Source organism: Anomaloglossus baeobatrachus, chromosome 3 (assembly GCF_048569485.1).
Source record: "Anomaloglossus baeobatrachus isolate aAnoBae1 chromosome 3, aAnoBae1.hap1, whole genome shotgun sequence".
Taxonomy (NCBI): Eukaryota; Metazoa; Chordata; class Amphibia; order Anura; family Aromobatidae; genus Anomaloglossus; species Anomaloglossus baeobatrachus.
Genome location: NC_134355.1, coordinates 161,004,714 through 161,030,739, shown reverse-complemented (window position 1 = coordinate 161,030,739; position 26,026 = coordinate 161,004,714). Strand labels below are relative to the sequence as shown.

At 42.2% G+C, this 26,026-nt stretch overlaps 1 protein-coding gene across 3 annotated transcripts in view; it reads right to left on the bottom strand.

The window, feature by feature from the left end:
- The window catches only part of STXBP5 (syntaxin binding protein 5), a 611,224-nt gene that overhangs the window by 294,971 nt on the left and 290,227 nt on the right, over nucleotides 1–26,026 (bottom strand). For all 3 annotated transcript variants that reach the window (XM_075339550.1, XM_075339551.1, XM_075339552.1), the window contains exon 6: nucleotides 1,642–1,705. In XM_075339550.1, coding sequence (XP_075195665.1) covers nucleotides 1,642–1,705 — 64 coding nt within the window. The remainder of the gene's footprint in view (nucleotides 1–1,641; nucleotides 1,706–26,026) is intronic.

The following is a 26,026-nucleotide window of genomic DNA, read 5'->3' as shown; positions in this document are numbered from 1 at the left end:
ACAATGATCCGAAACACCGCTCCAAATCTACTCAGGCATTCATGCAGAGGAACAATTACAATGTTCTGGAATGGCCATCCCAGTCCCCAGACCTGAATATCATTGAACATCTGTGGGATGATTTGAAGCGTGCTGTCCATGCTCGGCGACCATCAAACTTAACTGAACTGGAATTGTTTTTTAAACAGGAATGGTCAAATATACCTTCATCCAGGCTCCAGGAACTCATTAAAAGCTACAGGAAGTGACCAGAGGCTGTTATTTATGCAAAAGGATGATCTACAAAATATTAATGTCACTTTTATGTTGAGGTGCCCATACTTTTGAACCGCTCAAATTTTGCTTAAATGCGGATTGCACATTTTCTGTTAGTACAATAAACCTCATTTCAATCCAGAAATATTACTGAGTCCATCAGTTATTAGATATATGAAACTGAAATAACTGTTGCAAAAACCCAAATTGTTATAAAGAAAAAAGGTTAACATTAATAGGGGTGCCCAAACTTTTTCATATGACTGTACATGAGAGGGAAAATGTTAGATCTTTCTTGTCGTATGTCAGCAGATGTGCAACAGTCAGTTAAGCACATAGCCTATAAGGGGGATCATGTGACATGTCATGATACATCGAGCTGAGGGGTCCCTCGTCTTCTAAACTTCCTGGGGCCCTGGCTACTCTTAATCCATTCCTGGATTACAGACCATACACATAAACACACATTAAAAAAAAAAAAAAAATAGGAGTGATATGTTGAAGGTATTTGAAGTGAGTTTTGCTTTATGGAGACTGTTGGGGATCACACTTAGGCATGTACATTAGGTCAGCACAGCTGGCAGTGATCAAGGCATGTAATCAAAATATGACAACCCTACAGCCCTCGCAGCCATTGTCCCAAAAACCAGCTCTAAGGACCAAAATCTTCAGGGCTGACAAGACCAAGTTCGAGCACTATTCATCCCATTTACCCCTTGTAGCTAAAAGCAGAATACATAAGCGGATTAAGTATGAGAAGTTCAATGCTAAAGGTCATTGAACAAACTCATGACATGCATCTTACGAGGCAGGCTCCGTAGCAGTTTTTCAATTCTGGTACCAAATCGTGTCAATCAAAAGTTTATTACATTTAGCTGCAGGATAAAACACTTCTTTTTAAAGTTGTGACTTTTTTTCTCCATTGTGAGCACTGTCCTTCTCTAATACTTGAATTCCTCTTCACAGAATGACAGATATGCCCATTTTATTTTGTATTGTTAAGAAAAAAAAAAAATCCTGGCGGCAAGGTGACCTCAGTGACTGGAGTCAGATCCTGAGGCGATAGGTTTTCTGTCATAAATGAGGCCAGTAATAATGGTGCCTCAGGTACAACAACTACACAACACTCTATAAAATAGGTCCTGAATAAGCCGCAGTGAGGAGGCCACATTGTACAAGCTTTATGTCTTTATCTTGCTCATTCTTTATAATTAGACCTTTTTATTTGCAAATACTGACCTTTCCAGCCATGAAAAGACTTATGCAAAAAATGTCCTAGAATTTTTTGGGATAGCATATTTCATTAAAGGCAATCTGTCTGGCAATGAACTTTTTGATATTTTTCTATAAATGTTTCCACGAAGCGAAAAGTAAATTAACACCTACCTTTCCTTCATCCATTGGATTATCACTGATGTGGACAACAGGCCCTGGATGTGATTTGGATGACCTGGGAAAAAAAAAAAAGCAAGTGTTAATATAACAAGTAAAAAAAAAGCGTGCAAATATGTTATTAGGTCCCTGAAACAAGACGGACCTGTCAATCACAGATGGCGGAAAAGAATGAGGGGCGGACAGGAGAGATGCAAGAGCACTCGCGGATCATCATCATACAATTTCAATGTTCGATTTCTCAGAAACTTTAAAAAATTCTCAAGGCAAGATATTTTGACAAAAATGTAAAAAGCATGGCAAATATTTTCAAAAGAGGCGTGACGATAGAAATTCAGTCAATCTGTGCAACAAAAAGGTACACGTGGATGATCTGCATATGCAAAACAGTGTTCACGTGGAAGATCAGCAAGTGATCCAACATGGTCAGCTCTAAAACGGTAACAAGCAGGATGACAGGGGGGGGGTAAAAAGGGGTTATCCAGACTCCAGATATTAATGACATATCCATAGATCGGTGACCCTGGACTCTCCTACAGATCAGCCATATTCAACACTGGCAGCTGCCGGATATAACAGTGGGAGTAAAAGGCCTAGGACACACTAAAAAAATCAGAGCAAGTGGAGTGCGGGGGGGAAAAAAAAAAAAAAAAAAAAAAAAAAAAAAAAAAAAATAAAAATCGCATTCCACTCGGACCAATATTACTCTACTCTACGCAGCACCCATGAGCGATTATTTTCTCAGCCCTATTCGGACCGAGAAAACAGTCTCAGCATGCTTCGGGTGCAATGTGATCTGTTTCTCTCGCACCCATTGAAGTCTATGGGGCGAGAGAAACATTCCACTGCACCTGCGTTACAACGGTGTAATGCGAGTGCAGTGCGAGAATCGCAATAGCCAGCTAGCGGAGTAGATGAGGAGATCAATCTCTCCCTCCCCTCCACAGCTGTGGTCTAATCGCACGATCGGAACATAGTTGCATGACCCTCGCAGGATACTCTGCTCATGCTTGCTACGAGCGTGTACCGAGTGGTATGTGAGGACACGCAGTAATTCCTGTGTGGCCTCAGCCAAACAGCACAGCTCTGTCCACTTTGAAAGGGTTACAGGTTCTGCAGCTTGACATCCACTGGAAGCAGGAGCTGAGCTGCAGAATCTGAGAATGGCCACTAAACAGCAAAGGGAGCAGTGTGTTTCAGATTAGTGGCAAACTACAATGCTTGGGTGTTCTGTACTCTTAACTATCAATGATGAGCGAGCACTACAATGCTCGAGTGCTTTGCACTCCTAACTACTAGTGATGAGCAAGCACTACCATGCTCGGGTGCTCTGTACTCGTAACAACTAGTGATATGTGAGCACTAGCATGCTTGCAATGAGCAGTTGGATGCTCAAATTAGTGCGACTCGAGTAGCCGAGTATAATGTAAGACAATGAGGGACTAGAACATTTTTCCAGCAGATTTCTTTACAGTTCTCCCTTGACTTCTACGATACTTGGTACCAGAGTCATCCGAGCATCAACTGCTCATTAAGAGTACAGAGCACCAGAGCATGGTAGTACTTGCTCATCAATAGTTCAAATCCATTCACTGTTTACAGGTTACATACTAAAAGCAACAAATTAGTGAGGGTGTAAGGTGTCTCACTCCCTACAAACTGATAATGATGAGATAATGATGGCCTATCCTTCAAATAGGTCAAGTACTAAAACTTCCATTAAAATAAGGAGTTTAGATTACTTTGGTTTCATGACAGACAAGTGACAGAAACGTCAGTCAGAAAGAAGACTATGCTAAGCATTTACAAGAGGCACAAATGAATGTGGGTCTCCTTTGCATTACAGTATACTTTGCCCCACAAATATAATAAATCACTTTTCTTACAGAGAAAAACCCTGCCTTATATGCCTTGTAAAGGCATAAAGATGCCCCAATTTAGGAGCTTAGAGTTGCCCACAAAACATCTGAAATCAATGTTGAATATTGAATCAAATACTACAATGTACAGGCAGAAGCTACTTTCCCCAGCGGTAACTGCTGACAACTTGAGGATAGCCCCTTCGTCTTCAAGACACCAAACAAGATCACGAGGGTTGATGGTTACATATGCCGCCAGGAGCTCCCAGGAAGGTCATATGTGGAGGCCTATTTTGCCTAGCCTCAGGAATGGCAAAACTCAAATATTGCAGGCCAACCTTGATTATCATTAAAACAACGTCTGCAATTGAGGAAATTATATCAAATAACGATGAACCTTTTCATATGGAAACAATCTTAAAAGAAGCTGTCTCACAGTGCATTTTAATATTAATAGATCTTAGAATATAATAAGTTACATAATTGAATGTGTTCAAAAAAAATGTTCCTGTCGTGAGATATTTTACTGGTAAAGGCTATAAATGAGTACAGCATCGATTATTTTTTTTCTAAAACTGCAGCCAGGGCCAGACATATGCTGAGAGGGAACAACCCTTCTATTCTAAAGGAGAGGAAAGTGGTATATATGATTATATGCAAGGGGATTTCGAGGTGTGTATACGATTATACTTCTATGAGTGTGGGTCACACACACAACACCCCTTGCAGTAAAATAATGCCCCTCAACTCTAGCAACATATTGATACAAGTATATGTAGTGACCTTACAGACAATGACGAGTGAGCAGGCCAGTGGTGCTTATACAGCTGCTGCTCTTTCTTTTTCCTGAATAGGGTAGCCAACCTCTGATTTATGCACTGTCACAGCAAAGCAGGGGGAATCTGCTGCGAGGCCACCAGGTCACAGCAGACTAGCAGATGTTTCCCCACCCTTGCTCACCTCTCTGTAAGGCTGCGTGATCGCTTGAGAGTCGGGGTAGAAAAATAAATGCACCCTAATTGGAGTGGGGGAAACAGGTACAACTAATCTACTGTCTCCCTGTGGTACCTCCCACCAAAGACTGGCAACCAGTGTCGAAAGTAAGTGTAGTGTGATTGGAACGGAGAGAGTAAGTTAACGGACTTGTTAACCTATGGCACCCCCCCCCCCACCGGTGTATGGAAATCAGACCTGGGGTGGCCATGTGTACAAGCAAGCCAGATTACAAGACCAAAGCAGTGCGTATTTCCTTGCGGGCCAAATGTAATCACCATGTGGGCCAGAGTTTGACATGTATGACATGAGACATTCTTCCCTCACATGCAAGTATGCATCAGATTAAAATGTATCGTATTGTATGTAAAAAGTAACCTTCTAAAGAAACAAAAACATAAATGTTGCCTTGAGCTAAATCAAATCTGAGACTTTATGACACAATTCAGACCACCTTGTTATGTAGTTTGCACACTGCTTTAGTTTCAAACTTTCATTAAATAATAAATCTGAGATAAGGGGACAATGTCAACTTATCATGAGGCCTTGAGCATCAATTACACCTTGACAACGAGGTCTCATGCGGTTCACAAGTCTAGTTATTGTCTGCTGAGGCATGGCATTTCACTCTTCTTGAAGGGCCATGCTTAGGTCATTCAGGTTCTGGGGTACAGAGGTCCGAGCCTCTACACAGTGACTCAGCTGATCCCATAGGTTTTCTATGGGATTCAGATCTGGAGAAAGTGCAGGCCACTCCATTTGAGGTACCCCCAGTCTTCAGAAGCCATTCCCTAATGATGCAACAGAGTATTGTCGTCCATAAAGAGGATATTAGCCCGGTTTTGTTCATGTGGAGGCACAATGACTGGATTAATGATGTTATTCAAGTAGTAGGGGCTTGTCACTGTACCATTCACAAAGTTTAGGGCAGTTCCGTATTGATTACACACCTGCCCACACTGTAACACAAACAACAAAGTCTCATCTTGTGACGACAGTGGCTGATTAATAGCGCTCTCCTTGACATCGCCAACATCACTAGCGGCCATTTATGCTTAGCGTGAATCAAATTTCATCAGTGAACAGCACTGAGGTCCACTGGTTCTATACCCACAGTAGATGCTCGCTGGCTCATGCAAGACGATGAAACCTGTGCCTGGTGTTGTGGTCAGGTACCAGTGTAGATCGTCTAGCACACAGACCACACTGATGTAAAAAGTTTTGAATAGACTGACCTGCCACTTGTGTGCCTCTTGCCACCCTTAAATGTGTCTTGAGTTGTGTGGCATCTATCTTCCGGTTGCAAAGGGCATTGTTCATAATAAAACGATCAGTGTAGGATGTGGCCAAAGGATGTCCACTTCTATGCCTTTCTGTGACTGTCACAGTCTATCTCTGTTGCAACCTGCTGATGACACACTAAGCTCAGTGGCCACTTCCATCTGAGAACATCCCGCTTGAAGCCTCGCAATGGCTAGGTGATGCTGATCAGTTAGGTGTCGTTTTGGTCTCATGATGTCAAAATCTGAGCAGCATGAGGACGACAACTGTGTAAATGCCAATTCTTACTGAACCTTGAAATGTATTGGGCGATTCATGGATCCACCTATTGAGAATTTTACCATTATGTTCCTCGTTACCGGACAACAAGTTGTGCAAAAATTACTGCAACATTGAACAGTTGGACATGTGCATTCAAAAGGTTAGAGAAGGTCACATTAAGTTCACCTGAAAAGGTTACAGTGCATTTTAGGGTCATCGTGAAATTTCACCTGAAAGCCAAATATCTCTAACTTTTTGTGATTAGCGTATGTCTTCTCCCCTGTGCTGACAGACAAAATGCTGAACAGTGATAGTCTGGCGTTTGCATGTGGTTTCAGCTTTATTTACACTCTTGAGAGAGTTTAAAGAGGTAAAATTTCTCCTTATGGAGCGTCTCAATTTAGCACAAGACTTATTAGCCATGCAATGCTCGTCTGGAAGTTTAAATATGCAAGTAGCCTCTTCAGGAGGAACATTATAGGAAGTCTAGTGCCCCTACTGGATGTAGCTGCCCTAAGTCAATATCAAGCCATTAAACAAGCCTTGCTTAAGGGGTGCTTCACACACAGCAAGCTCACTGCCGAGATCGCTGCTGAGTCACGCTTTTTGTGACGCAGCAGTGACCTCATTAGCGATCTCGCTGTGTGTGACACTGAGCAGCGATCTGGCCCCTGCTGCGAGATCGCTGCTCGTTACACACAGCCCTGGTTCGTTTTCTTCAAAGGCGCTCTCCCGCTGTGACACACAGATCGCTGTGTGTGACAGCGAGAGGGCGACAAATGAAGCGAGCAGGGGAGCAGGAGCCGGCATCTGGCAGCTGAGGTAAGCTTGTAACCAAGATAAACATCGGGTAACCAAGGTGGTTACCCGATATTTACCTTAGTTACCAGCCTCTGCAGCTCTCACGCTGCCTGTGCTGCCGGCTCTGGCTCTCTGCACATGTAGCTGCTGTACACATCGGGTTAATTAACCCGATGTGTACTGTAGCTAGGAGAGCAAGGAGCCAGCGCTCAGTGTGCGCGGCTCCCTGCACACACAGCTAAGCGGTGTGCGCTGGTAACTAATGTAAACATCGGGTAACCATACCCGATGTTTACCTTAGTTACCAGTCTCCGCAGCTTCCAGACGGCGGCTCCGTGCAAGCGCAGCGTCGCTTGCACGTCGCTGCTGGCTGGGGGCTGTTCACTGGTCGCTGGTGAGATCTGCCTGTTTGACAGCTCACCAGCGACCATGTAGCGATGCAGCAGCGATCCTGACCAGCTCAGATCGCTGGTCGGATCGCTGCTGCATCGCTAAGTGTGAAGGTACCCTAAGTTAGGATGAGCCCAATCAGAAACTTAATTTGTAGACGGTCAGTTTTAGCTGGGTGAGAGGCTTTTAAGATCTAAGGGGGACGTTTCTCCTAATGGAAAGTGCCAAGTCAGTGTAAGGAGACTTATAGGCCATGCAATTCTTATTGGAGAATTTAAAATATGCAAATATACTCTCCAGAGAGGAAGCAGACGAACTCTATTGCCATAAAAGGGATGTAGTTATTATAAAAGTCAACAGGGACTCATTAGTGAGTCGTGCCACATGACTTTGAATAAGATGCCAAAGCAGAAATATAAAACCCTAGAGCTCCTGTCACAGGCCTCTCATCCAGCTAATCAGACCACCTGCTTTGCCCTGATGAGGGGCAAACCCATCAAAACAGGTTTGTAAATAGGGTCTGGTTTGTCTTATTATTTAACTTCATGTAACAAGGCTCATTACAGTCTATGAAGTATTGATAGGGGCTGTGCACAGACTTGTCACCACATTTCTTATTTTAAACTGTACCTATCTCTACAAAATGGGCTGAAGTGCTGATCAAAATATTTTTCTCCCCACTGCATTACTTAAATATGGACTCATGAAGTTTAGAGTGCCCAATATACCGTACACATTTTCAACCAAGGGCATGGTAATAGATTTTTTTTGTGTGCGTTTTCTTTCCCCTAGTGTGATGCTGCCCAATCAAAAGAAAGCAGCATCGACTGTAGCGTGTGGGTGGGAAAGCAAATACACAGAGAATGTCAACTGGCATGCTTCATATGATCTAATGATATTTTATAAGTCTCAATTAACCACACAGGATTTATCACTCGGTCCATTCCATTCCTTCCTGTTATTACAGACCTGCAGCACGGAGCCCAAGAGCAGTGAAGATCATTGTGGGAGTATCTGAATCTGTGATACCAATGTGATATGACTGAAGTATGAATTTGATTAGATAGGGATCATAATCAAAAGATAGGAGTGATCCCAGATATTATTTGACCTATCAATAATTCAGTATCAAAGATGTCCTTTGGATAATATTTCACTAATGATGACCAAGGAATACATGTCAACCAGGTTTTGAAGCAGTTTTAAGATAATGAGGAAGTCACATTTACAGTTCCACTTACCGGAAACTTGTGGTTGGCTTAAAGACAGGTTTAAGGAAGCTTGCATATGAAATTTACGGCTCATTGCAATATTTCACTAACACTATGGTCAAACTGTGGTCGGCCAGTTGTCAACTGGCAGGATGTGCAGGAAATGTGCAGGAAGCTGCCGGTGCCCACAGCAGTTTGTGGTCAAGTTACATAAACATGACTCAGCTGTCACATGCTGGTGACCATTTAAACACAACCTACAAAGTTTTCCTATAAAAATTACACCGGACTCGCTTAATGTTAAGGGAAAACCTTCCAGGACATTGAAGTGTACGTGCGCACTGTTCCTGTGATGCAAGATGCCATGTTGATTCCTTATCATTAACTCGAGTTCCCTCCGATGTGAAAGGATTGCTACAACATAACGGTAATGTTGATGCATATTTCTGTTATTGTATAAGTTTCTATGACTATAGTTCTAAATGCCTATGTACCATTGATTATATTCATGTGCTATTAAAATAAATAGTATCTTGCTATAAAGAATATTAGTATTCGTGCCTGATTAGGATATCAGTGAGCGCTTCGTAAGTACGGGCTTTCAGCCCCCTTTTTAGTAGAATTTAGCAAGACATAAATTGGCGTAGTCGGCAGGATTACTCCTATAAGAAGTAATTAAACTAATTTTTGTAATTTAGAAGTTAAAAACATATATTTGGCAAATTTCCAGATATATTTTTTCAATCTTTTTGCATAGTGTCAAAATGTTCAGAAAACGTAAGGATAATGTTAAGGAGGTTGTTGTGGAGATCCCCACGTGGATTGAGGCTCCCTACAATCTTATAGGACATGAATTGGTCAATTGTGGATTGGCAGAACAATGGCAGAATAAGCTCAAGGGTTGTGAAGCTACTGATGTTGTGAATGTACTCAGTAGTGCCCCTGTGAAAACAGGTGATGTAGTGTCTTGTGGATTGGTAGGACAATGGCAGGACAAGCTTAAGGGTAGTGAAGCTACTGATGTTGTGAATGTACTCAGTGGTGCCCCTGTGAAAGCAGGTGATGTAGTGTCTTTAGCATGGCACAAACAATGGCAGGATAAGCTTAAGGGTAGTGAAGCTACTGATGTTGTGAATGTATTCGGTAGTGTCCCTGTGAAAGCAGGTGATGTAGTGTCTTTAGCACGGCACAAACAATGGCAGGATAAGCTTAAGGGTAGTGAAGCTACTGATGTTGTGAATGTATTCGGTAGTGTCCCTGTGAAAGCAGGTGATGTAGTGTCTTTAGGACGGCGCATCTGGATTTTGGCAAGTGCACATAGTGTAATGCATGAGCGTAATCTAAAGATGCAGAAGAAAAGTTCCCAGATTGAACAAAAGATGATAGAATTAGGTGGCCTGAAAACAGTTCTGGAAAGTAATACCAGACTGTTGAAGGATAAATTGGAACATTATCAGAATGTGGCAGAAAAAGCTGCCATAAAAATTGCTCAAAATAAGTACAAGAAAAGAAGAGGAAAGGTAAATAAAATCCAAATTGCTCAAAATAAGTACAAGAAAAGAAGAGGAAAAGTAAATAAAACCAAAGTACATAAAAGTATCGTCTCATCTTCTATAAACTGGGATCCTGATACTTGGGATGGGGATGTGTGGAATTCATCTTCATCATCTGATGAGGAGGATTACCATAAAGGGAATATTCAGGCTAATCCAGTAAGGAGGCGCCTAGAGAGGACAGAGACTGAGATCATCCGGGAACATGTCCGGGATGGTCAGGGGAATCTGCAATATGACAAAGATGGTAACGCCATCACAAATGAGAGAACGATTCCTCATGTAAAAAAATCGAGTAACCATTGAAGATTACTCTCAGGGAGAAGTTGATAGCATTTTAACACAGTTTAGACAAAAACCAGGAGAAGGAGAAATTCCCTGGTTGGTCAGAGTGCACGATTTCGGAGGAGGTGGAGTGCACTTTGACGCCGGAGACGTGGCAAAATTTGTCACCATGTCTCAGGACCCAGTAATTCAGAGATCAATAAAAAATTATTTTGTTGATCATAATGAGCATGGTACTCAAAACTTAATCATGATCTTAGCCCATGCTTTTCTGGACAAATATCCATCAGAAGCAGACTTTCCTATCAATGATAAACCTTGGTATACCTTAAAAGATGGTATGGAAAGGCTGAAGGAAGAAGCAATGAGGAATGCTCTTCCTCTTTTGGGAATGGATGATGATTATCTCCAGTGCCCATTGAAAGCCAGCATAAGAAATAGGCTGGTTAAACATGCTCCTCCAGCATACAAAACAGTTATTTTAACCTTAACTGTAGCGCTGACTGGAGAATCAATCGGTGTAGTTCTAGGGAGGATGAGGGAGTTACAGGATATGGGACAGTGGGATAAATCGTCCCCTGGAGGCCATGTTGGTAACAGTAAGCTAAACAATCCTGATTGGAAAGAGAAATCAGTAGGGGAGGCCCCACGAGTGTCTCACAAAGACATGTTCCAGGCTTTGCTTAAAGCCGGGATCAATAAGGAAAGGATTGATGGAAAGGAGACAGGAGAATTATGGAAGTTGTACAAACAGAAAGTTCTATCCACAAAGAAAGTGACCACTACAAATGTGGAAGGGGGTTCAAAAACCCCCAAGGTAAAGAAATCAGAGGGAAAAGGGGAAAAAACCCCAAAGAATGTGTCTTGGGAAGATTTTCAGTCAGTTTATCCATGGGAAGAACTGGCTGCAGCCGTGGCCACAAAGGTCACGGAAGGAAGGGCTAATACACAGACTGAAGTCTGTGTAAATGAAAGTTCAGAAGGAAGTGATTTACCATAGGTAGCCAGCCAAGCCCCCCTATTGATAAAAAGGGACGAACGTCCCTATATCAATCTTAGCATACATTGGAAAGGGGGAAATGTTCAAAGAGTCCCAGCTTTGATTGACACGGGGGCGGAGGCTACTTTAATTCATGGAAACCCAGAAACAATAAAAGGACCTCGAGTAAAAATTGCTGGACTAGGTGGTCAAGTGATCACCGGGGTTCAGACACAGGTAGCTTTGAAGATAGGTAATTTACCTATCAAGCAGTACACGGTGCTGGTAGTTCCTATACCAGAATATAATTTGGGAATTGATATCCTAAAATGGATGACTCTTAATCTAACCGAAGGAAAATTCTCCTTTGGGGTTATGTCTTGTCATAAGGAAATGCAGATTTCACATTATATCGATGATATAATGATACAAGGACAAGATGAGCAAAGTGTGAAAGATCAATTGACAAAACTGGTTGCTCATATGTGGAGTAAAGGATGGGAAATCAATGATGCTAAGGTTCAAGGACCGTCTCAGGTGGTAACATTTCTAGGGATTCAGTGGAACAAGGGGCACAGAGAGATCTTGCCCAATGCCAGACAGAAAATTATTAATTTTCCGGTCCCTAAATCCAAACAGGAGACTCAGTCTTATATTGGATTGTTTGATTTTTGGAGACAACATATCCCTCATTTGGGACAAATGTTGGCTCATTTGTACAAAGTAACGAGGAAAAAATATGAGTTCCACTGGGGAGAGGAACAGCAAAATGTGTTTGAGATGGTCAGGAAAGTGTGGCAAGACATTGAAGGGATTATTCAATCTACCAAGACCACTGTATTTCATGTCGATGCTCATGTCCCTACTAACTCACTTGAACGTTTGTTTAATTCAGAAGCAGATAAAGCAGCAGCCATCAGACAAATCAGTCCAACAGTTGACAAGGAAAAAAGAGGCATGGTTGCAAGGTACAGCTGTTTGGGCACACCAGAAAGAGCGACACCTTATTCAGCAGGTTTAGGCTATGTTCACACTAGAAAAATGATTTTTCTTAAGAAATTTCTTAAGAGTGCACCTGTGTTAAAAAACGCACCAAAAACGCACCTGCGTTTTTGCCGCGTTTTCGGTGCGTTTTTGGTGCGTTTTCGGTCCGTTTTTGGTGCGTTTTTACCGCTGGTTGCTCCCTGCGTTATTGTGCCAATTATCTATGGCAAAAAACGCAGTTAGCTGCAGAAAAGAAGTGACATGCTCATTCTTTTTCTTAAGAAAATCTACTGAAAGAATTTTCTTAAGAAAAAAACGCAGTGTGTGCACAGCTAATTTTTTTTGCCATAGGTTTTGCTGGGGAATGTCTGCAGAAAGGTTACAAGAATTTCTCAAGAAATTTCTGCAGCAAAAACGGACCCAAAACGCAGGTAAAAAACGCAGTGTGTGAACATAGCCTTAGACCTCAGTACATTGGAAACTCTCGTGGTACCCCCAGGTAAGGTAAAACCAATTTCAACAGGATTGGGTTGCCAGATACCAAAGGATCATTATGGTCAAATAGCCACTCCTAGTTTAGTGTTAAAAGGAGCCATAGTGGTGGGAGGGGTAATAGATGCAGATTATCAGGGAGAAATCAAGGTACTGATGCTAAATTTTGGAAATGAACCTTTGATCTTGATGAAACACCAGAAGGTGGCTCAGGTGTTGATAATTCCAATAAACTTGTCTGAAATAAGAGAAGGAACTGCCCCGGCAGAATTAACAATATAGGGTACTAAAAGTTTTGGATCCTCTAATATTAAAAATGTAGGAGCAAAAATATGGATTCAAAACCTCCAAGGACCGCCCTCAGAGACAGAGGTAATAGCGGTCGGAAAAGATCGTACTCTCCTGATAATGAGACCAGGAGTGGAGAAGTGGGAATATGTCCCACAAGAAAAATGTTATTTACGAGAATAATAGTGTATCTTTATTTGCAGAAGGTGTGGTAAATAAGCGGAATCCATGGTATCGGTTACTGGGAAGAGCTCGATAGTGATGAGATGGAGAAATTCCTGTGTTTGATGTTTGCCTCTCTGGTCGTTGGATGGACAAGTCTACATCAGGAGGAACCTGTGGCGAATGAATTTCTGATGCACCATCACATTTTCAACACACATTGCTGGATCTGTACACATTCTTCGGTTACAGCCACCAGTATCCCTTATCTGGATGTCCCGGTATCGATGGAGGAAATCTTGAAGTAGAAAAGTTGTTCTGATCATCTTGCTGATAAAAGACACTCGAAGTGTTCGTCTATAGAATATTACAGTACCCATTTCCATAGTGGGATGGATCAATCTTCCATGGTGGCAAGGCAATTTGAATGCACCAGTCACCAATTTGCAATATCTGGCTTTTAAGGGAGGAATTTGGGTACTAAGAAATAAGACTGGACTGACTAACCTGGAATTCATCCCTATAGAGAATATAAAAATAAGTTTTGGGACAGCTATAAATACTGTAGATGCTTTTAAACCCAGCTTAGTGGAAAGGACAATTCATGATATGTTATGGCCTTATGCCAATATGTTCATAAATGGGACTAGTGAAACTTGTAGTAACATATCGGGAAATGTAATGTGTAATGATTCCTTTGAATATCGAGCAAATGCCAAAACACATGATATTCAAGGGAGCTTTTCAGATAATATTGCTTTTAGTTTTAATATACATAGTAGTGAAAGTGATTATATTTGTGATTCAACGTTTATCTAAACAAACCAAGAAAACAAAATTTGTGACAAACAATATTTCTTGGTCATGGTATATTCCGAGTGATCTTCTTCTAGTGGAATACTGATGATGGAAAATAATCCCTGGGATCAAGGACCGATTGTGATACCAATGTGATATGACTGAAGTATGAATTTGATTAGATAGGGATCATAATCAAAAGATAGGAGTGATCCCAGATATTATTTGACCTATCAATAATTCAGTATCAAAGAGATGTCCTTTGGATAATATTTCACTAATGATGACCAAGGAATACATGTCAACCAGGTTTTGAAGCAGTTTTAAGATAATGAGGAAGTCACATTTACAGTTCCACTTACCGGAAACTTGTGATTGGCTTAAAGACAGGTTTAAGGAAGCTTGCATATGAAATTTACGGCTCATTGCAATATTTCACTAACACTATGGTCAAACTGTGGTCGGCCAGTTGTCAACTGGCAGGATGTGCAGGAAATGTGCAGGAAGCTGCCGGTGCCCACAGCAGTTTGTGGTCAAGTTACATGAACATGACTCAGCTGTCACATGCTGGTGACCATTTAACCCCTTCACGACCGCGGGCAGTAAAATTACGTCCTATTTTAACGTGACTTAACGACCAGGGACGTAATTTTACTGCCTAAACTTCATTTGATTGCCGTGGCCATAACAACGGCTTTCAAATGATGTCCCCTGCTGTTTCTTACAGCAGGGGACCTTTGCTTGACCCCAGGGGGGGCTGCATCGCCACCCCCTATCGACGATCGATGCGATTGGCTGTTCAAATCTGAACCGCCAACCACATCGATCGCACTAATTTCGGCAAAAATAATGCCCGAATTAGTGCGATCCTGTGAGATCCAGCTATGAGATGCCGCAGCTGCAGCAGCATATCATAGGTGGACCTCAAACATGCCGCCCCCAGCCCCTGCAGCACTGATTGGAGCGATCGTGCTATGACGCGCAATCGCTCCAATCAGTGTGCAGTGGGGCGGTCTGATCTGCCGGTGGCCGCCCTCCCCAGGCCTGTCCTGGCCTGTGAGCCCTCCCCCAACATGTCTGCAGCGTGGAGTGGCTGGTACTTTTGGTACAACGCCACCGCTGCTGCTGCCGCCGCCGCCTCTGATGTCTCCGCCGCTCCTGCAACAATGGTAAGTATTCCGCTCCCTGCGCGCTCCCGTGAAGGCCCCTGCGCGCTCCCGTGAAGGCTCCTGCCCGTGCCCCCCCCCGATCTGCCCCCCTACGCCCCGATCTGCCCCCCTACGCCCCGATCTGCCCCCCGGCATCCCGATCTGCTACCACCGCTGCTGCTGAGGTCACCGCTGCTGCTGCAAAGTGAGTACTGTGCTCCCTTTGCAGCCCGTGCGCGCTCCCGTGGTGCCCCTGCACGCTGCCGTGATAGCCCCTGCCGTGCCCCCCGCGATCTGCTCCCCCCAAGCAAACCCCCCCCACACCGACATCCCGATCCGCTCCCCCCGCGATCTGACTGCCTCCCCCATTATTTCTATTCTGCTTCAGCAGCTCCCTCTCCGGTCTCCCCCTCTGCTCTCCCCCTCCCCCTCTGCTCTCCCCCCCCCCTGCTCTCCCCCCCCTCTCCCCCTCTGCTCTCCCCCGACGTCCTCTTACCTGTCTTCACCGGCCTGATCACATCTGCGTCCATCGCTGGGTCCTTCCTGGGCATTCTGCTGATCTGCCTGCTGCTCCTGTAAAGCTGTCCATCTCTCTACCATCTGTTCCTCTGCAGCTCTTCTGGTCAGTGATCCTCCTGCTAGTCCTCTGGGTACTGTGAGTATAACTTTTTTTTTTTCCGTATCCCCTGTCCATTTTTACACCTCATCCGTCCGTGCATCCCGCCAAGCGCTGATCAGGGATGCAGATAACGGATCGGCATCCCTGCTCAATTTTTGGCGTGACTTTTTTCCGTATTCACGACGCTTTTTGTATCGCATCCGTCCGTGCATCCCGCCAAGCGCTGATCAGGGATGCACATAACGTATCTGCATCCATGGTCAATTTTTGGCGTGACTTTTTTTTTACGTATCCCCGACGCTTTTTTTTTATCGCATCCGACCGTGCATCCTGCAGCGGCCGATCAGTGCACTGCGTTTGAAAAGTCAAATGGCGCTCCTTCTCTTCTGAGCCCCGCCATGCGCTCAAACAATTACTTTCCACCACATATGAGGTATCTGCGTACTCAGGAGAAATTGCACAATACGTTTTATGGTGCATTTTTTCCTGTTACCCTTGTGAAAAGAAAAGCTACCTAGTTGAAGCAACCGTTTTGTGGTAAAAAAAAAAATTTTTCTTTTCACGGCTCAACGCTATAAACTTCTGTGAAGCCCCCAGGTGTTCAAAGTGCTCATCAAACATCTAGAAAAATTATTTGACGGCTCTAGTTTCCAAAATGGTGTCACTTGTGGGGGAGCTCCACTATTTAGGCACCATAGGGGGTCTCCAAACGTGACATGGCGTCCGCTAATGATTCCAACCAATTTTGCTGTCAAATGGCGCTCCTTCTCTTCTGAGCCCCGCCATGCGCCCAAACAATTACTTTCCACCACATATGAGGTATCTGCGTACTCAGGAGAAAATGCACAATACATTTTATGGTGCATTTTTTCCTGTTACCCTTGTGAAAAAAAAAGCTACCTAGTTGAAGCAACCGTTTTGTGGTAAAAAAAAATTTTTTTTCTTTTCACGGCTCAACGCTATAAACTTTTGTGAAGCCCCCAGGGGTTCAAAGTGCTCACCAAACATCTAGAAAAATTATTTGAGGCCTCTAGTTTCCAAAATGGGGTCACTCGTGGGGGAGCTCCATTGTTTAGGCACCTCAGGGGGTCTTCAAACCCGACATGGCGTCCGCTAATGAGTGCAGCTAATTTTGCGTTCAAAAATTCAAATGGCGCTCCTTCCCTTCCGAGCTTTGCCGTGCGCCCAAACAATTGATTTTTACCACATATGGGGTATCAACGTACTCAGGAGAACATGCACAATAAATTGTATTGTGTACTTTCTCTTTTCTCCCTTGTAAAAATGAAAATTTTATGGCTAAAGTAACATTTTTGTGTTAAAAAGTAAAATTTTCATTTTTTCCTTCCACATTGCTTTGGTTCCTGTGAAGCACCTAAAGGGTTAATAAACTTATTGGATGTGGTTTTGAGCAGTGTGAGGGGTGTAGTTTTTAGAATGGGGTCACTTTTGGGTATTTTCTGTCACCTAGGCCTCTCAAAGTCACCTCAAAGGTAATGTGGTCCCTAAAAAAAATTATTTTGTAAATTTTGTTGGAAAAATGAGAATTTGCTGATGACCCCTTCTAACCCCTTCTAACTTCCTAACGGAAAAAAAAATTTGTTTCGAAAATTGCGCTGATGTAAAGTAGACAAGTGGGAAATGTTATTTAGTAACTATTTTGTGTGACATATCTCTCAGATTTATGGGCATAAATTTTCAAAGTTTGAAATTTGCGAAATTTTCAAAATTTTCGCCAAATTTCCTAAATTTTCACAAATAAACGCAAAACATATCGGCCTAAATTTACCACTGACATGAAGTACAATATGTCACGAAAAAACAATGTCAGAATCGCCAGGATCCGTTGAAGCGTTCCAGAGTTATAACCTGTCAAAGTGACACTGGTCAGAATTGCAAAAAATGGCCCGGTCATTAGGGTGTTTTAGTGGCCGGGGGTGAAGGGGTTAAACACAACCTACAAAGTTTTCCTATAAAAATTACACCGGACTCGCTTAATGTTAAGGGAAAACCTTCCAGGACATTGAAGTGTACGTACGCACTGTTCCTGTGATGCAAGATGCCATGTTGATTCCTTATCATTAACTCGAGTTCCCTCCGATGTGAAAGGATTGCTACAACATAACGGTAATGTTGATGCATATTTCTGTTATTGTATAAGTTTCTATGACTGTAGTTCTAAATGCCTATGTACCATTGATTATATTCATGTGCTATTAAAATAAATAGTATCTTGCTATAAAGAATATTAGTATTCGTGCCTGATTAGGATATCAGTGAGCGCTTCGTAAGTACGGGCTTTCAGCCCCCTTTTTAGTAGAATTTAGCAAGACAGAATCTAATATAGATATTGGAAAATAAGGAGATTGACGGTATACCCAGATATCTGTAGTGCATCCCGCTGTTCTTCTGATGATCTTCACTGCTCTGGCGCACACAAGCTACAGCTCAGTAATAACAGGAACCAATGTATGTGAGGAGTTCTCAGAATGGTCCATTTGAGACATAAAGTCTTACCAGATCATGCTGAAAGTGCCTGTTATATTTTCTGTAGGTGCTGCCTTCTAGGACGATGTAGTATAATGACTGGGCAGCGTCCTAGTGTTTACCTACATAGTGTAAATGCCTACAGAGAAAAAATTGATACCGCCCCCGTGTTGAAAGGGAAAATTGCATGTTGGGCACCCTAAACTTCAGGAGCACATGGGAGTCATGCAGAGGAGAAAGAAAAGGAAAAGTGTTTTAATCATCACTTTGGCCACTTTTTAGTGAGGTATATAGTTTTAAATAAAAAAATGTAGTCAAGGTCCTCTTAAAGCAAATAACCATCTAAGGCTATGTGTGCCCTTTGCGTTGAGGTAGTTGCAGTTCTAAACGCATCCTCTAGCAGAAATTGTCTTTGCCAAACTTGGTTTGGACCACAAAAATGCTATAAATACGCTTGCGTTTTTACCATGTTTTGGACGCGTTTTTACCGTGATTTACATGCTTTTTGATTGCTTAAAGTCAAATGCGTTTTGAAGACAAATACACTGCTAAATAAAGTTTAAACATTCAAATACTATGAAAAAAGGGAAAAAAATGATAAATATCATGATTAAAATCAAACATAAAATGGCTTATTTTATTAAAATGATAACTGTGTGCTAATATTTATGCATATATAACGTTAATTTATTGATTTTCATACATTTAATTGTCGGACTGTGTGTGTAATGGGACATATCATGCCCTTAATATGTCAAAAACGCATGTATTTTGTTAAAAAAAAAAAGCATGCTTTCTGCATCAAAAAAGCATGTGAAACGCTAGAATTTTGAATAAGGTTGCATTTTGAAACTTCTCATTGACTGTTAGCAAAACGCAGTCAAAATGGCAAAACAATAAACATGCTGCTTCTTTAAATGCAGAATTTTGCAAAATTTACTGCAACTGAAACGCAGCGTTTATAACAGCATTGTGCGCACAAGAAACCCTATTTTCCATAGACTTTGCTTGAAAATCAAAACGCATGCATTTTTGCATTAAAACGCTGCAGTTGAAAACGCTGCGGAAACGCATGAAAAACGCAAAGTGCGCACATAGCCTAAGGCTACTTTCACACATCCGGTTTGAGCCATGCGGCTCAATCCAGCTGTGAAACCTATGCAACGGATGCGGCGAAAACACCGCATCCTTTGCATAAGTTTTTACATGCGGTCGGTCCGTTTTTTTCCGGTTGCGGCACGCTACTGAGCATGCGCAGTGGAAAAAACCGCATGCGGCGGCCAGATGCGTTTTTTCCGCATTGCGCCGCATCCGGCATCCATAGGCATGCATTGAAAATGCGCCGCAGCGGCCGGATGCGTTTTTTTTTGCCGGAGCAAAAAACGTTGCAGGGAACGTTCTATCCGGCCACCGCATCGGCTAAATCTGCCGCATGCGGCAAAAACCGGATCGAACGCAAGCCCCTGCGGCACAATACGGCGCTAATGTAAGTCTATGCAAAAAAAAAACGCAAAAAAACCCACAACCAGCGTTACAAAAGCCGGTTGCGGTTTTTCTGCAGAACGCCGTATTGTGCCGCAGAGCAAAAAAACGGATGTGTGAAAGTAGCCTTAGTCTGACAATCCAAGCTCAGTAATGCCATTGGTTTCATTGTATTTTAATATAGTCAAATGGGTGCGGGTGGTAGTCATATTAATCCGTTTAGATTATCTGGTAAATTTTGTAAGGCTGTCACAAAGAGGTCCACTGTTCAATCTACCCATGAAGCAAGATGTATCTTACTCAAGCTTATGTAAATCATGCAGGCGGTCAGACCTGCATTTTCATAACACAAAGGGATGGGGGGAAGGAAATAAGTAACAGTTTCCTTCCTATTCAGATACATGTTAAAAAGTAGAGATATTGAAACATTGAGAAAATCAGCTGTGAATATGGAAACAAGGACTGGTTACACAGAAGGTTTCCTCTACACAACCAAGGTTCTCTCTAGGCAACTACTAGTATAAAGCAATAACCAGACTAACAATGCAGATAAAGTGCTGCAAATGAAAGGCTTCAGCAGGACAAAGCTAAAATCAAATTGCACAAGTTTATTCTACTTTATCCAAATATATCAACTTAAAGGACTTATCCACTACCATAACATTTCATTTTTTATTCATCAATCGTGCTATTATGTGTCACTCAATGCATATATACTCTTCCCTCTGTACTAGTCTGTCTATTGTAACTTGTATATGTATTCTGTATGTAACCCCCTTCTCATGTACAGCACCATGGAATCAATGGTGCTCTATAAATAAATAATAATAATAGTAAAAAATAATAGTACTCAGTCATATAAACCTTTTATCATGGAGACCTCATCACTTGGTGTCTGCCAGCTGCAGCTTTGATGTTTATATCCATCCCTTCCTCTCACCAGGCTTACCGTGCTGTGTTACTACAAGTTCCATAATGCAATGCAGTAGCCTTTGATCCAACACTTAGCTTGGACCCTTCTTTCTTCACCATGTGCTACTGCAGATATTGGGAGAGGAGTGTCAGAGCAGCCCAGGGTAGGTAACATACAATCTGGCAATTGTCAGATGGCTAGTCACTGTTTGTTATGCAAATTTTGAGCTGTCCAGGTCAGTGTTTGGATTACCTAAACCCTTTGCTAGTGAAGTGCTGCGATCTGCATTCCAAAAGCAAAGGTGTCAGACCCTGCTGTTAGTGCTGAATGATACTGTTAGCTCAGCTTGTTAAGCAGTGAGGCAAACTAATTGTGATTCATTCCAAAGTGTCTACACCCACCATCAGAAGCAAAGGGACAACTTCTTTTCATTTGGTCTGATTTCTGTTCTGGAAAAGGAAGTATCAGAGGAGGAAGAAGAAACTACATAACAATCCAGTACTATTTGATCCCTGCTGAGATGCGCTCATAGAAGCTACACATTCATTACAAGTACTGTATATTACAAAAGGTATTGTTTTAAAGAGCTATGATATATGGCAAGGGGGTGAAAAAAGTGGAATTTTTTTTAAAGCAATTCATAATGATGTAATATACACTAAGTAGTGGAATTTTGGCCCACAAGCAGATCATTGTCAAATACGCTTTAGATAGTACTATTACCCCTATCCTGGAAGTATAGGATAACGGCATTGCAAGCTGTTCAGGCCGCATATATTCTGGTTTTCTGTAGTTTTAGGATTATCATTGTCTGAAATCAAGAAGCTGAGCCAAAAGATTAAAAACCGCCCATAAAAAAAAATCCTATTTCATACTTTACAGTACTAATTATGTCATTCAGCAGAATAAATTCTGTATATCCAGATCCGGCCAACATTCTCCCAAATGATCACATACAACTCTCCAGAGCGCCGAGGCTCCATTATGGTCTTGGCCTTGTGCATGGACTCAGAATTCTGAGTGCCTGTTTGGCAATAAAAACATATTTCATAAAGCCAAAAGGAAAAACCAAATGATAGCGCTTTGATGTTGTTTCTAAAAAAAAAGTTTCTAAAAGACTTGTGAATAGAATTTACCTAGGAAACCACAAGAAGCATGGAATAGGACAAGGTACAACACTTACAAAGGTAACTATCCCATCAACATCTGGCATCAGTTACAGTAAAACCCGTCCAATCCATACGCAATTAAGCTCACTAGGGCACAGATGAGAATTTGTGCACTTGTGTATTTTCCAGCTCAACCATCGCTATTTTACAATGTTAGCACTTACTGTAGACCAAACAACAAATGTTAGCACATGACTTATTGGCAGCATGGCATCATATGACAGTGCCACTGGCTGCAGCATATACTTTCAACCAAAAATAAGAAGTGTTCCCCACAATTTATATTGACATCAATTCCTGCCCTCAGTGGTGCGCATTCTTCATTTTGGACATAAGGGCCCCATAAAGATAGTGGAACAAGCAGAAAGTTAATTGTTTATAAGAGCCTCCTGCCTCATCAGATGATTTTGGTGAAAGTAGGACTGGGCATGTTCCACTTAAAATGTCCCATCTTTTTGTTCTCCCTGAAGGTAATCTGCTTTCACAGGCAGATCGCGATAACCTTCACTAACCAAGTACGGACCATGATGCACAGTCTGGCTGCAGGTCTCCTGACCGAAACTTCATATATATGCCCAGGAGGCTACTTAGATTGGGTCTTAAAGGGAGCCTGTCAGGTCCTTTATGCCCTCCCACCCAGCAGCAATCACATCTGTATGACAAAATTCCCTGCCCAAGCAGTCCTGTATAATGCTATTTAATAAAAATCAATGTTTAAAAAAAGTATTTATAAAGTGCACTATTCCTTTGCCAATTAGTGCCTTTGACTATTCGAAGAGGCATTGTTTCCACAGACTAGTCGGTCCTCCTCCCATGTCATCACACCCCTGTGGGTGTGATAACATTATTTCAAAGGGCCAGCGTCATCGCACCTTCTGGAAATCTTGCGCATGGGCCCGACTCATTTTGGCAACATCAGGGACGCGGCTCAGCTTCATAGGGGCTCACTGTGCATGATCGGGAAAAACACCTTATGCACTTTTAATCATGCGTAGTGCACCTCTCTGATGTCGGGACGTGTACGCCCAGCTTCAGAGGAGCACTGATGCTGCCAAAATGAACAGTGCATGTGCAAGATTTCCAGGAGCTGCGATGAAGCCAGCTCTTGGAAATCAAGTTATCACATCCACAGGTGCCAACTAGTCTGGGTAAACATTGCCCCTTCAACTAGTCAATGGCCTAATTAGCATAGAAACAGCGCACATTATAAATGGTTTTTTAACCCGTTCACGTATCGGTACATCCTAAATCATGAAGGGGTAAATCACTGCCGGCTGCTGCGGTGAGCCGTCGACAATTCCTGCACACGTCTGTTGATTTGAACAGCAGACGTGTCTGGCTAACAGGCGCGGGTGGATCCGCAATCCACCCACGCCTGTTACCCCCGCGATCATGCTGTCGAAAAGTGACAGCGCATTTTAAATGGCCATGGTGGGAAAATCGCCTTTTCCCACTGCCATTGAAGGCCCCGTGACACGATCACAGGGAGCCAATGGTTGCCATGGTGGCGATAGGTCATGTGAGGACTCCTGTCGCTATCATGACGTACTTCCAGTTACAGCAGACAGAGAAGCAGCTCTAAAAGGAACGCAGCATTTCTACTGATAACAGCACTAATCAACAAACAAATCAGCTATCAGACTGCTGATCCTTATAGTCCCCTAGGGTGACTAGTAAAATAAAAAAATTTAAAATAAATAAAAAAGCCTTAAAGTTCAAATCACCCCCCCCCCAACCATTCCCTCCATTGAAAATTAAACTGTTAAAAAATATAAAATACACATACAGTATTTGGTATTGCAGAGTTCAGAAATCATGGATAAAAATATTAAATTAATCTGATTGCTAAACAGCATAGCAGCAAAAAAATTCCAAATGTGAAAATTAAGTTTTTTTAGTCGTTGCAAATTTTGTGCAAAATGCAATAACAGGCGATCAACACATAGCATGTGCGCAAAAATGGTACCATTAAAAAAGTCAGCTCGAGATGCAAAAAATAAGCCATCACTGAGCCTCATCCCAAAAAATGAGAATGCTACAGGTCATGGAAAATGGCACCAAAGTGCACCACTATTTTTGGACAAATGTCTGTTTTTTGGGGTTTTTTTTTTTAACATCTTACATAAAAGTAAACCTATATAGGTTTGGTACCCACAAATTCATACTGACCTGAGGCATCACAATAATACATCAGTTTTACCATACAGTGAATATGATGAATAAAATACCCCAAAACCACTTTTTTTTGCAATTTTTCTGCATTGGAAATTTTTGTCGTTTTCCAGTACACTGTATGGTAAAACTTATGTTTTCATTTGAAAGTTCAACTCGTCCCACAAAGAACAAGCCTTTATATGTCAAGATTGACAGAAAAATAAAAAAGTTACAGTTCTCGGAAGAACGGGAGAAAAAAAAAACAAAACTAAAATAAGGAAAATCGCCTGTATGTGAAGGGGTTAAACGTTGATTTTAGCATATGGCATTATACTGGTTAGGCAGGGAATTTTGGTATACATTTGTGACTGCTGCTGTGCTGGAGGGCCAAATGGACCTGACAGGTTCCCTTTAAGATCCGCAGCCAATCTGTACATTCAGTCTATACTATGAATATGAAGCACGGATGTGTGACACCGGCTCAATGCCAATTTCATAGACCGGCAATCGACATATTTGCTAAGAACAGAGAAAACAAACCCTAGAAAAACAGCAATATAAAAACATAAAAACGATGTTTGAAGTCAGTGAAGCAAAGTATCAGTGGCAATAACTGAGCCACCAAGGTACTTAGCTTTATACGAACGCCAAGATTTATTCTCTTCTCAGATGTACACCATGTCCAGTTTATAACGGCAGCACAGACCTAAGAAATGAATCATTTCATCACGTGGACTCTCAGTGATAATAGTATGCTGCTGCTAGACCCATTTATACAGTGAGGCATTAAAGATGTCAGCAGTAAAGCTTATTGTAATTTAATAAGCTCCTTGGATTTCTGACGCATTTCAGGCAGAGCTTGTCAATAGATTTTCTTCATGTTCAGCCTCATTCATTGCTGTTGAATGGAGCATGCTTGCCCTATCTGTTTAGGCCGCCATTTCCTGGGTTATTGTCACAACACATTCTCCTTCCCTGACACACACTGCTGGGGACGTATCACTTGGTCATCTATTTCTGTATAAGAAAAGCTTGCCAAGCAACAACAGAAGCATGTTGTAACATCTCAGAAAAGGACTTCAGGGCATTGCTGACGTAGCTTTCACTTTACTTTTACAATGATACAATAAGCTAAAGCTATTCACCATGTATTATACTGTCCGGAGAGAGAAATAAGGGCAGATAAACACTCGGATCCAATAGGACGCAGTGAGGTGTCAAGCATAGATTCAATATTACAGAGGATTCGCAGCTTATTAATTCCAAGGTCATGGTGAATCATTGGATTATGTGATACTTGAACGGGTCATCTGCAACACTGGAAAACAGCCCAAGAAAGTGCATGGTATGATAGCCCGTCCTGGTGATGCTAACAGAATACTGAGCAAGCAGGGGAGGCAAAAATAGGCATTTGTGGTGATGTTATGGTCTGTCAGCAGGATATAGACAGTTTACTAACCACAGGCGCGCGCGCAGACCGACTGTGCGCGCGCAGCAGACCGACTGTGCGCGCGCAGCAGACCGACTGTGCGCGCGCAGCAGACCGACTGTGCGCGCGCAGCAGACCGACTGTGCGCGCGCAGCAGACCGACTGTGCGCGCGCAGCAGACCGACTGTGCGCGCGCAGCAGACCGACTGTGCGCGCGCAGCAGACCGACTGAACATTCTATTCAGCAAAAGGAAGGTCCGAGCTTCATAACAGCAAAAAAAATATTTAAAAGTATATGACTGTAAAAGGAACAAAAAAGGGAATGTGTTACCAAAAATTACCTATTGTAGAACTAATCAGGATTTAAATGTTAAATTTATTTTAAAACATTTTAGCGTTTTATTTCCTCCCACATCTCAATCTTTATTAACCATTTTATGACTGGGCAATGTTCCATTTACGTTATCTCCTCCCCTTCTTCCAAGAGCCATGACTTTTTTTTATTTTTCTCTCCACAGACATAAGACGGCTTGTTTGTTTCCAGGACAAGATGTCCTTTTGAATAACACCATTCATTTTACCATAGTGTACTGTAAAATGGAGAATGAAAAAAAAAATTAAAAAAAAAAAACCTTAAATTT